The following is a 12,574-nucleotide window of genomic DNA, read 5'->3' on the forward strand; positions in this document are numbered from 1 at the left end:
CTCAAAGTATTAAACATTTTCCTATCACCTGGATTCAGGAAGTGTGGGATTAGATACAATCTTGAAGAAATATGTGTTTCATTTGAGCTTAGGGTACCTGGTTCCCTCTTTTGAAATCATTCAAAATTCACACAGCTCTTTATACTTACACTTATATTTAAACAAAAAGCAAAGTTGAATATGGGAAAAGTACCCAAGAAGTAAGTCTGAGTGGACGTTCATTCATGTATCATAGCAAGGTCTCCTTACCTTCAAGTATTTTTATTCATGATTCAAATGACGGGGGATTGAAGTGATCCTTTCTTGATGATAACGATGAAGGATTTTTTTAGTACTAAAGTTACATTAGATGTACTTTAGATGAATACAATTTAGTATCTATACTCTCAATTTATAAAACTGCTCACTACCCCAGAAATTAAAACAAATAACTTCCTTTTTCATATAGTAATTCAATCAAGGATTATAATAGATGAGCTTGATCTATAACTAAAAAATGAGGATTCAATCCTAACAATACATGAACCTTGTCCATGTATTTCAATCTAAACTAAAAGCTTAAGAAACATGATTTTACATTTTCAGTATCAGATAACTTTAAGTGGATTATAATATGAAGAGTCTGCATAAAAATATTGTTTTTACAAACTATCCAAAGATTCAAATATAACTAAAAAGCTTCAAGTTCACTAAGTAAAATAGGATTGGCCCTGGGATTGTAGAAATACTGTTTTGTTTTGTTTTGTTTTTTCCTTTATTAAAGGTAGATTCACAGAGAGGAGAGACAGAAAGATTTTCCATCTGTTGGTTCACTCCCCATGTGACCACAACAACCACAGCTGAGTCGATCCAAAGCCAGGAGGCAGGAGCATTCCCTGGGCCTCTCCTAGGGGTGCAGAGTCCCAAGCCCTTGGCCCATCCTCTGCTGCTCTCCCAGGCTACATGCAGTGAGCCAGATGGGAAGTGGAGCAGCAGGGACATTAACCAGCACCCACATGGGATGCAAGCAATTGCAAGGGGAGAATTAGCCAGTGAGCCATTGCACCAGCCTCTTTATACCTTTTTCTTGTTATAGGACTGACCTTTCAAGTGCATAATACACCAAAGAGTGGGACTCAAAGACACTCCACTTACAACAAGGAAAGTTTATCAAGAAACACTGACCCTGGGGATGGGGACAGCATTGGGCCCAGAGGTTAAGATCTGTCTGGACACCTGCATCTTCTCCCAGAGTACCTAGTTTTTCATCCTGGCTCTTCCGCTTCTAATCCAGCTTCCTGCATACCCCTGCATGTAGAAGATGACACAAGTCCTTGAGGCCCTGTCACCCACATGCAAGACCTGGCTTTCATTACCATTCCCAACTTTAGTCCCACCGTACCCCTACACTGTGAGCTTTCAGCGACTCCTCTCTCTCTCCCCCTTTCAAATGAAGAAAAACAAAAACTTTTACAAAAGAAAAACAACATTTTTTTAATGTTTAAAAAGGAAAAAAGCAGAAGCACTAAGAACAAAGAAACAGACCCTCTTCTGGGGCAAAACATGTCTAAAGAAGTAGCTTTAGCAAATGCAGAATTCAGAAATCTTCTCGGAAGAGGGTGATTTCCATCCTGATCCACAACGGACCAAGGGCTTTTAAGGAGCTATGTACTCCATGCCGGGTGGGGGCATTTTCTTCTGTGACTTAGGATCAGTTCCTCGTTCACTTCACTGCTTAAACACCTCATTAAAGCACTGATTCCTTGAGACACTGACACAAGTGTCAGGCTGGGATGAAGCTAAAAATGTGACAAGGATGCCACTTGCCTCTACCTTCCCTCCAAAGTGACCCTGGACGATGAAGGGTCTCACAGAAGGAACCACAACACCAGGGCCCCAAGCCCACCTCTGCTAAAAACTCCAGGCACACCGCTGTTGTTTTTTGTTTTTAAATAATAAGTTTTCCTTGTGAGACTGAAAAAGACCTTTCCCAAAGAGCTGGGATGCTTTTCGTGCTTTAAAGGACATCTGCCCTTTTCACACTTCTAAAATCTACCATCAAAAAGAAGAACCCACCTCTGCTCAAATCAAAATTTAAAATGAAAAATTAACTACTCAGTCCAGGGGATATCAATGAAAATGAAGTATTGGTGCTCTCTGTTCCTGCTAACAATTAAAGAGCAAGCAAAGGCTTTCTATACAACTTAAGTTTGAGTGATCCAATAATTCATTCCACCCCTCCAAAAAAAACACACCCAGTCTATAGTTCTGTTTAAGACATTATCAAGGTGCCCCTGAATCACAGGAAATCACTACTTGTAAGGCTATGAGCACCTCGCTTCCTGGACTATCACCAACATCATTCCTGCATTTCAACTGGGTCACAGATCATCTTGTTGGACACATATAGCCTAAATCATACCTAACTGCTAAATAATTAACCATAAAGCCCTCAAATGAAACATGGCAATCTCCTCCTCTGAAGCTACTATGCTTTTACAGATAAACATCAGTAATTGAACCACGTGCTATGTAGTGACAGTATTTCCAATTCCTTCAACAAAATACAGTGTGTTTCTCTTTTAGAAAAAAAAACGCTGCCTCATCCTGGGGAGGAAAATGAGTGTTAGGATACAGCTGTTCATGGAATCAACATACAAGGTTGTGGATGTGTGGTGCTTTCACAGCAACCTCTAACATACACAAAAACTGCACAAGGGTGAGCAAAACCAGTGAGCTGTTCAGCAGGAAGCAACGTGGAAGGTCGTTTTAAGCCATGCTATACGGAGCACACCTACATAAGAACTTGTCTACCACACTTAACCACACTTAACAGCTACATCATCCGCTTTCACCCACATGGAGGGCTTAGGTGGAGGGGTTTGTTTCTGCAGTACAACTAACTACTTGAAATAGTTCATTACATTCAACTCTCTTGGCTTGGTAAAGTGATTTAGAAGCTGGGAAACGATAGATAGATAGAATGAATATGTGACCAGCTCAGATGAATCTATATAACCCATAGCAAATCCAAGGGTCCCAATATGCCCCAATTTATTCCATCATTTTAGTGCATGAACTCCTGTTTTATTTGGATGTTGATTTCTCATAAGCCACCTGCAGGCAGGGAAACAACACAGTGGAAGGCATGAAGAGGGAGGGAAGCACTGCGAACAAAGGCACAGGATGTCTGCCACAAATTGCATCCCAGCCCCTGGATGACTGAGAGTTGATTGTAACGAACCACCGACTGAAATGGGCATGGGTCATGCTGACAACAAAGGTCACAGGAAGCCAAAACAGAAGAGAATGGGACTTCAGTTTTTCGGGATGAACACTGAGCTGAAGGTGCATCACATTCCTGCATGCCATGCTGTTCCAAACCTTACCTACAGATGATATCACCAATTTATTAACCAAATCATATCATGTAGCTGGCAGCCTGTAGATTTGGTTCTTTAATATTCACTGGAAAAAATAGATTCACTATAAATAGAACACATGTCTAAGACAAGAAATATCCCAAAGCTCATTAAAAGTATACTCGACGTATTGACCAAAAAAAACCATGCCAGAATAATCTTTCAGATCATTCTGAATCCACAAGGTTAATCAACTACTGATCACCTGACTCAATATCTGCAAGGTGTTCTATTTACAAAAGTCACCTGATGCTCAGTGTCAACAGCTTTCACTGAGAATCTCCCAGGTGCTGGGGACTGTCCCCCAACACTCTCATAGACAGGAAAACATCAAGCCAGGAATTCTACCGAATCATTTCTCATCATGGTTCTCTCTATTATATAAAACAGCAGAAAATATTTCAGCAATTATTAAAATTTACATGACAACTTATGTATATTTCATAGTGTATCTTAAATATGCTGAAAAATTTTTTTAAATATTCATCATCAACATGCAGGTGCCAAGCCTCGTACCTGGCACACTGATTAGAACAGATAGTAAGACACTGCTCACTGAGCCACCAAATGGAGCATGGTCACGATTCATGGTGTGACTCTATTCAAAGAGACAAATGCTACTCTGTATAAGTACAGCTGTTTTCCCTAAACTCACACTCCCTCTGGATTTGAAAAGATAGTAAATTCCTTTCCTCCTTCAAAAACCTAAATTACTAATAGGTTTATGTTTAAATTCCTCCACACAAATGGTGATTTTAAATCCACTGGAACTATGTTTAAGTTTACTGAATGAAAGTTGCACTGGTTTCTTTTTTTTTTTTTTTATGTATTTCACCTGTTAAAGATATTAGCATAAAAGCAACATGCTGATTAAGAACTATGATTTTCTTCCTTCTTGGACTTCCTGGATTCTCTCGCCCCTTAAGCATCATGTTTCGTGCGAACGTTTTCCCTCTCCATGTCATGTTCACGTACATTGTCACCCTCACTTCTCAGCTTCCAGAAAGGATGGATGTAGAACCAGGACCCTTCATTCCCAGCAGCATCCAGGGACACTCTCATGGCGTTCTTCTCCAGCAGTGCGGGCAATCGCTTGTTGACAGTCAGATACTTGTTGCTTTTTATATGCAGTAGCTTTGGGGAGGGAAAAGACATGGGTCATCATCTTTATTCCTTGATGTCTTTCCACATACATCACATACCCACATCACATGGCCCAAAGTTACGTTTAAACAGAACTGCCTTCAGACCCTACGTTTCCAGGTGGACTTCGTTTGGATTCTTCCTAACCTCTACTTCCAATTCAGCTTCCTATCAAATTCATTATGTGATGACAAATAACCTACTGTTAACAAGTGGAATAACAAGGCTTCTCAAAGGGGAGAGCTGGAGATTCCTCCAGGTCACTTCTCTCAAGACCTACACAGCCACAATAACACAACACGCTGCTGAAGTAACACATCAACTCAAGAAGTGTGCAGCCCATCTCTGAACAGGTCTCCCAAGCTGTCATTAGACTGGGTCACAACAGGGAGTTGCAGGCCCAGGTCCTCTCCTCTGCTCTGCTGCTCTGAGTGCCATGGGCCCTGGCATTTCTCCACTGGTAAACACCCAAATGCCACAAGAACTATTTTTAAAACTAGCTGGTGAAGTACCTCCTTGTGGCACTGACTGTGAGGAAGCTGTCAAGCTATTGTTTACTCCACAGCATCCTCCTTGGGAACACACTAGACACAAACACTTCTTTAGGCTCGTTTCTGGGAACAGCTGTGCCTCTAGACCTCTGATTTGGCTCCATGTCAGGGACCTCCTTTGCCAGTTCCGTACCTCCCCTTACAGCTATGCAGGCAACAACAGAAAGGCTCTCACTCAGAGCTTACCAGCCCTCATAACACAGCTTTAAATAAACACACCTCACCCCTAACTGCAGCTTGTCCACCCAAGCCCTATTTTCCCTTTGTCCCAGCCACCACAGTTAATTTCTATTTTCTCTTCTAATTCTAATTTCTAATAGAAATTTCTAATTTCTATTTTCTTGTTACACGGTATATCTTTTTGGAAAATGCCTCACATTCTTTTTTAGAACAAGGCAGGGCATAGATTAACAAATAATCAAGTAAAAAGCTAAAAACAAAAAAATCTACATGAAGCACAAGAAAGAAATGTAACAGATAAGTCAGAACTGACATCCCCGTTGGTGTAGAAAAGTGCCAGTACCAACTCAAAGAAATCGCTCTCCACAAGCATGGTTAAAATCTCCCTCTCTGTACAAAACGGAACAAGACTCCTGACATCAAACATAAGCCCCATTCACCTAAAGGTGCATTTATTACAGGCCTTTAGAATAGTACTGCCCATCATCTTCCTTTGGGTGTGATAACTTGCACATATATCCAGATAAGATCCTGGCTTTCCAAAAACACATCAAACTTACTCTTCCACACAGAATATCAACTGAACATATGGCAATTTCTATAATTCCCACCAAAGAACAAATGTGTCAAAATTTTAATCCTGCTTGGCATTCAACACTGCCCATATGGTACTATCCATATGGGTAATGCAGTAAATTATCCATAAAATATTTACCACTTTCAAGAGATAATAAATGGAAACTTACTTGTATGACATTACTGTATTTCACAATTTCTCCCAACAGTTTCTTATTCTCTGATTCATTTTGCTTTTGTTCCAGTTCTGCAGCATGCTGTAAGATGACCACCAAATATTCAGTGAAGAAACAATCAAAAGAGTACAATGACCCCAGAAATGGATAATTTTTCAGGAATGAAGAATATAATCATGAATAAAATATGCCAATTACTTTACTTCTTATGTTTGCAGAGACGGGGAGACAAGGTGAGTAATAATTAGATAAACCAATGAAACGGTCTCTCACTTATGCTTTGCCACAGTCTTTTAGGGAAACACATTATCCACTACAGCAAAGTAAAATACAACCGTATTCAACATTCCTCCTGAGATGACGAACTGGTTTTAAGTTGGATGAGGGGCTTCGGATTAGTGTGGCACACCCTAAGATTTAGCAGCAAGAACGTGACACTGACAATGCCAGGAAACAGGTGGTCACGCCCCACAGCTTAAAACACCCTTCACTCTCAATGTGCTGCGACATCTCTTTTCAATCTCCATGCACTGGGTGAAATCTTCAAATAGGAGAGCAATGTCAGCAGCTTTTGCTAGTGTGGTGCTGGTCCAGTGTAGGTCAGAGAGGGGTGAAGCTAGCCTTTACCTGTAGTTTCTTCAGCAAGGCTGCCTCTGTGTGGTTCCCTTGCTTGGCTTGCTTGGCTTTCCAATACTGCTTCTGGGCAGAATATCGATTCATGGGGCACACCTTGAAAAGGCAGTCTGTGTGAATCCAACAAACAAAAACACATAACTAAGGCTACCAGCGGTTCTTACATTTGTCTGACAGCTTTGAAATCGATGAGTATCAAAAACATGTAAAAGTCAAACACTCCGTTCTCCAGTGAATACTTAGATGCACTCTCTCAGATCCTTTCCAAATAATTACTTACACTCAATTAAAATATTCCTTTTTCATCAATTGAAAACATTTACAGAGTACTAAAGTCAGTGTAATTTATAGATACCAAATCAATATAATTGTTTTGTTCTAAGGCATCTCTTACATATGTTGAGGGACCTGGTGTTTGGAAGTGAACAGACTGAACAGAAGTGAAATGCTGGCATTCCATATCAGAGCACCAGTAAGAAAGCCGGCTGCACATTGCTTCCCATCCAGCTACCTGACAATGTGGCTGCAAAGGCAGAAGACGGCAGCCCCAATGCTTCAGCACGTCACCCACTGTGACCCAGGTGGAACTCACAATTCCTGGCTTCAGCCCCGGCCAAGGCAGCGTCCCAAAAGTGAATCAGGGGCTGTAAGATCTCTTCCTCTACTCTCCCGTCCCAATGCTCTTACTCTGTCACTCTGCCTTTCGAAAAGTAAATAAATCTTTAAGAAAAAGAAAGCAAAGCACACAAGATAACCAAAGATTTTAGTTCTGACCTGACCACTAAATATCAAAACAAGAAATCACTGCCGAAAACCAGAATTAGTGATTTTACAAGTAAAAAACAAAAATATTTCTTTACAATGAGAGAAATAGGACCAAAAACAAAGCTTCCAGATGCCTATAATTTCATATTTCTGTAGGATGGATTGCAATCTAGAATAAAGGTCAACTCATAATATTCTATGATAAAAGAAAATTTTAATATCTACATTGTCTTACAAATATTGTATGAATTCAACATAAAGGATTTATCACATTTGGTGTTAATATTTAGAATTCTCACTTTTCAAGTGTTTATCAAAAAAATAAGATTCAATTAGCTCCAGAATATATTTTAGCCACATTACTGACTATAATATATAATATAAAGCTCATTACTCTTTAAAAATAGATGTAAAATTAGTTAAATCATAAAAGGCTTGACGTTTTTCAAATTTCACTTCATTTTTATGCCTTGTAAATCATAATCAAGAACTAGGACACAGAAATGATCAGATGCTGGGGAGCAAGGAGGCTTGCAGGCCAGATGGAAGTGACACAGTGAGGCGACTGCAGCTCACAACACACAGCACACCAGCCTAGCAACTGAAAGACAGGCTGGTGTCTGACACAATGTGTTAACACCAGCACACAATTATCAGAGCGCCAGTCAAAGCCCTGGTTGCATCATTTACCATCCACAGCCCTGCTAGTGTACCTGGAGAAGCAAATCAAAGTCCAAGTATTTGGGCCCTTGCCACCCACGTGGGAGACCCAGGCAGAGACCTTGGCTCCTGGTTTCACTCTGGCTTATTCATGTTGCTACAGCCATTAGGGTTAAGGGGTGGAGCGTGGTGAGGGAGTTGGAAGAGAGTGGAATCAGTGGATGGAAGCCATTTCTCATCTCTGTCATTTCCTCTCTGTTGCTCTCCCTTCGGAATAAATAAACTCTTGTAAAGAGAGAATTAGGAAAGAGATCCTTGGACATTCCAAACGAAATAAAAAGAAAAGAAATGGAAATAGTAATTGCTTGGACTGGCTTAGCTGTCTGCATATAAGAGTTGAAATATTGCACTGTGCCCCACAAAAACATACAAGAATTCAGAACATTTTTAACAGAATAATGAGTTTAAAGGGGAACAACTATAAGAAATTGGAATTATGCCTTATAAACACAAATTCTATTGACTGTACTTCTCCCACATGTACAAAACTATAGAAAACTAACTCTTAATTTCTAATTTAAAAAGTATGGATATGGATGAGCACGTATTTTATAGCAATACAGGAATCACCACTTGGCACAAGAGTGTGAAAACTAAAACCCACTTCTGGAAAATATCCTTAGCAGTTACATCTGAGGAGCCCTGGAAACCAACTCCAGTAAGTTAGCAGCTACGAGAGGAGTGAGGCCGACATTCTGCAGCACACACACACATCCGATGCAGCAGACTCATTTTCCTCTGCATTCGGCGAGTCAGAAAACCCTGCAGCCCTGTACAGGCAGAAGGGAGCTCCAGAATCCACATTGTGGGTGTCTGACTTCACTCGTGCACAAAACAAAAGAGAAAACTGGCGTTGGGCTCCCTGGCAGCAGGTTCCTCATTAGGGAAGGGGCCTCCGACAGAGCAGCTAGCTTTCCACACTTCCCCATCCCCTCAGAAGCTCTCTTAATTAGCAGCACTGCTAGGTAGTAGCAAACACTGTCAGAGCCAAGCCCTGGGGATCCCTTGGCTGTCACTGAGAGATGGGCCCTCAGCCGGGGAAGGTTCATCCTCACCCCCCTATAGGGGCCCTGTCCTGTACTGCTCCATGTTACAGGCTCATGCCTGATCCTCACAAAGTTGTCTCCCTCCAACGTCACAACTCACAACGTATCTCTTAAGATTCTGTGATGCACAGAAATGCAAGTAGGCAACTTGACCAGGCCCAAGAGGTCAGACACAGCTTCCCAGAGGAGAATAAAGGAGAGGACACAGCCGAATGCCAGAGAACCAGTACGAACATAGTACAAGGCAGGGCCATAGGCCAGCAGAGCCAAGACATGGTGCAAAGACAGAGCAGAAAACCCAGGCTCCCACTACCCGTGCAGGGAAACTGTCCCCTGGGCTGTGAAAAGAACATGGAGAGGCGGGCTGAGTCAGAACCACAGTCCACAGGACCAGAGCCCACAGGGTTGCCTTATAGATTAAGCAGGAATGACTCGCACCACATGGGAAATGCTGAATGTATAAGGGGCTCTATGTTCTTGGAGGATGGGAAAGATGACAAGGGCAAGAAGTGAGACTCAAGAGCCAGCTTGATGAGACAGCAGCAATCCGAACTGGGGTGGCAAAGAATTTTAGGGGAGTCATAGACTTGAAAGAAAGCAGCCTGCCCAAGAGGCTGCATCATCTATTACGTGTGAGGATGGGGAAAGGCATGGAGGGGAAGAAAGACAGCCAAAGAAGGGCCTTGGCTCTGGGAGTTCCAAACCCCTCTCCCAGAGGTGACATACATTGTATAGTAAATGACAATGTGTTTCTGCATAGGAACTGACAGCATGGGCTGTTTCACTGGAAAGAGCAGAGGGTATAAGGAGGTCTTCTACATAAAATCTTCTGTTGGCAGGGTCGTGCATATCTGTGTTCTTTCTCTCTTTGGCCCCTTCAGACACATCAAGAGCTGCTCACATATCTTGTCTGGTTCTATTTAAATGTGCTTCCTCCTAAAAGCGTGAATAACATCCCCACACCTACTCACAGGCTTGTTGACACCCACAAAGAGGTCATGCGTGCGAAACCTCCCCGGGAACTTTCAGGCCTCGTGATAAATATAAGGCATCATGGCGAAGACCGTCTCATCCTTTCAGCAATGGCCTCACCAAGATTGAACGATGACTAAGCCTTCCACAAAGGCCTCCTCAACAAAACCAAGAATTTCCAGATTAAACCTGACTACACACCAAGGGTTCCCAATTAACAGCAAGGGGTCAGCCCTTTGGTGAAAGAGGCAACAAGGTGCCTGCGTCTGGAATTTACAAATTGTCTGCAACCGGATGGCAAGTTGTGCAACCTCCAAACAGCTTTGAACATTGGCAGACACAATCCCCTGCACCCTGATTACCAGCTATCAGGAGGCAAGCAGTTCAGCGACTCAGCTATCTCACTGCTTCCCACATTCAGGGGCCTCCTGGCCCTGCTTCTAGAATCAGCTCCTATACTTGTTGGTCTATTTGGTCTCACAACGACAGGAATGCTAAGGAAAAGGAGTCAACAGTGTTCCAATTAGAAATCCTGTCCTGTCTATATTATGTTTTAATTAGCTTACTGAAACCTCCCCAGCATTTTGCCACTCAAGAATTAGAGGGGGAAAAAAAAGATATTTGCCTTCTAGGGCAAGCCACATAAGTACAAATAAAAGGAAATAATTTGAATGACATTTTTTAAAAGCTCAGCCTTCAGACCTGAGGCCAACAATTATGCAGAAGGAACTACAAAAGTTTGGGAAATGTCAGTAATCCAACAAGACAGAACACATGAAAGCAGGCAACATTAAAAGAATGATGGCTTAAAATTCAAACATTTTTATTTTTGTAACTGTGTTAGGAAATTAAGCCACCCATATGAGACCATCGTCAAATGGAAGGAGTTGGTGGCTTTTTAGCATGCTGACAAATGTGAATGGAGGAGAAAGATACAAAAACTATTCCAGTCAAGTGGCATGGATACAAAATACAGGGCACAGCACACTGTGATATCAAAGAACCAACTTTCCCATGTGATTCTATATAGAACTGGCAGGAAACCACTTTCAATATCCAACTCAACAATTTTGAAATGTTCTGCCCTGTACCGGGAGAATACTTCTGCATCATATTTGTGCAGTTTCTGCACCCTAAAAACTAACTTTAGAACCTCAGGTTTAAGTGATGCCTTAGTAATGGTGGAAAGAAAACTCACTTTCTTATTTCTCCCACATCCTGGGGACAATATCTGGAGATGTAAATGAAGCGAAGCCTATTAAATCCTCAGGCAGCACCTGTCCCTGTGGGAGCTCAACAAAGGACTCCGTGATGGTAGCTTGTAAAATGAGCTCACCCAGACCATAGGCAACAGGGTAACTAAGGACTTTATTACCTCCACGTGGAGAAAGTGGGGAGGGAGAGGCTGTGTGACATTTCTGTTTATAGAGGAAGCCACAGGTTCAAGGACAACAATGGTCTGTGCAACTCAAGAGCAAGCTAGTGTTCTGCGGGAAGTCTCCCCATGGGAGGGACAAGGGGTCCCCAGACACCAGTCATTAAAAGGAAGCCCCACTACCAAAAAGGTACATATCTGTTAGCCCAAACAGCACCAACACTGCTTTCAGCTCCTCAATGAAATGCATCCCAAAATACAGTGCTTGGATAAAATGCTTGATGTTTAGAGTTATTAAAAATGAGTGTGCTTTGCTTCGTTTCAGCATGAAAAATTTCAAACAAAGGGGTCTGTCTTGTCAATGGCCATTGCAGTGAAGGCATCTAAGTTAGATGCATGGAAAGTACACTCTGCGAGGCTACACAGAGCAAAGGAATCCATCGCATTTTTAAAGAAACATGAAAGTTCATCGCATACCTGGATGGACAGTCCTAACAAGTATCATCCCCGGATGAACATCCTGGAGCTGTCTTGGGCTAACTCACTACCCAGGAGGAAAGGAAATGGCCTCTTACCACCACAGTCTCATAACCTAACAGAGAGAACTCAGAAGGGCCCCAGATAAAATCTGACCTTTCCCTTTGAGATAAATACGCTAAAGCTCTGAAAGTCAGTTGCCTCGGTTCCTGATGATGGAATCTCTAGATTAGAATACATGACACAAACGAGCAAGTTTCAGCACACATAGGATGCTGGAACACCAAGGCAAGTGACTGCCTGTTAGAGGTAAAGACCCTGAGGCCACACTGGGTCAGTTCAAGTCCCTTTATGAACACGGAATGCTCTGTAAACTATACAGGGTTCTACATGGAGACCATTTGATCTTTACACACCCTTGATTATCAGCCAAGTTTCCCTTGCCCAGGTTTCAAAGAAGAACACTGAGACTTTTTATAAGTCCATAAAGTTGGTGGGCAACCTAGGTGGAATTTGAACCGAACCTGTCTGTACTCAGTGCACTGTTTTGCTTGCTGTG

At 42.1% G+C, this 12,574-nt stretch overlaps 1 protein-coding gene across 4 annotated transcripts in view; it reads right to left on the reverse strand.

The window, feature by feature from the left end:
• The window catches only part of ITPR2 (inositol 1,4,5-trisphosphate receptor type 2), a 400,740-nt gene that overhangs the window by 317,964 nt on the left and 70,202 nt on the right, over nt 1–12,574 (reverse strand). For all 4 annotated transcript variants that reach the window (XM_040987441.1, XM_040987440.1, XM_040987442.1 and 1 more), the window contains exons 3-5: nt 6,655–6,770; nt 6,022–6,108; nt 4,377–4,535 (exon numbers count right to left, since the gene is read on the reverse strand). In XM_040987441.1, the coding sequence (XP_040843375.1) occupies nt 4,377–4,535; nt 6,022–6,108; nt 6,655–6,770 (362 nt within the window). The remainder of the gene's footprint in view (nt 1–4,376; nt 4,536–6,021; nt 6,109–6,654; nt 6,771–12,574) is intronic.

The sequence above is a fragment of the Ochotona curzoniae genome, unplaced genomic scaffold, assembly GCF_017591425.1.
Source record: "Ochotona curzoniae isolate NIBS_2020 unplaced genomic scaffold, NIBS_Ocur_1.0 contig_4645, whole genome shotgun sequence".
Classification (NCBI taxonomy): domain Eukaryota; kingdom Metazoa; phylum Chordata; class Mammalia; order Lagomorpha; family Ochotonidae; genus Ochotona; species Ochotona curzoniae.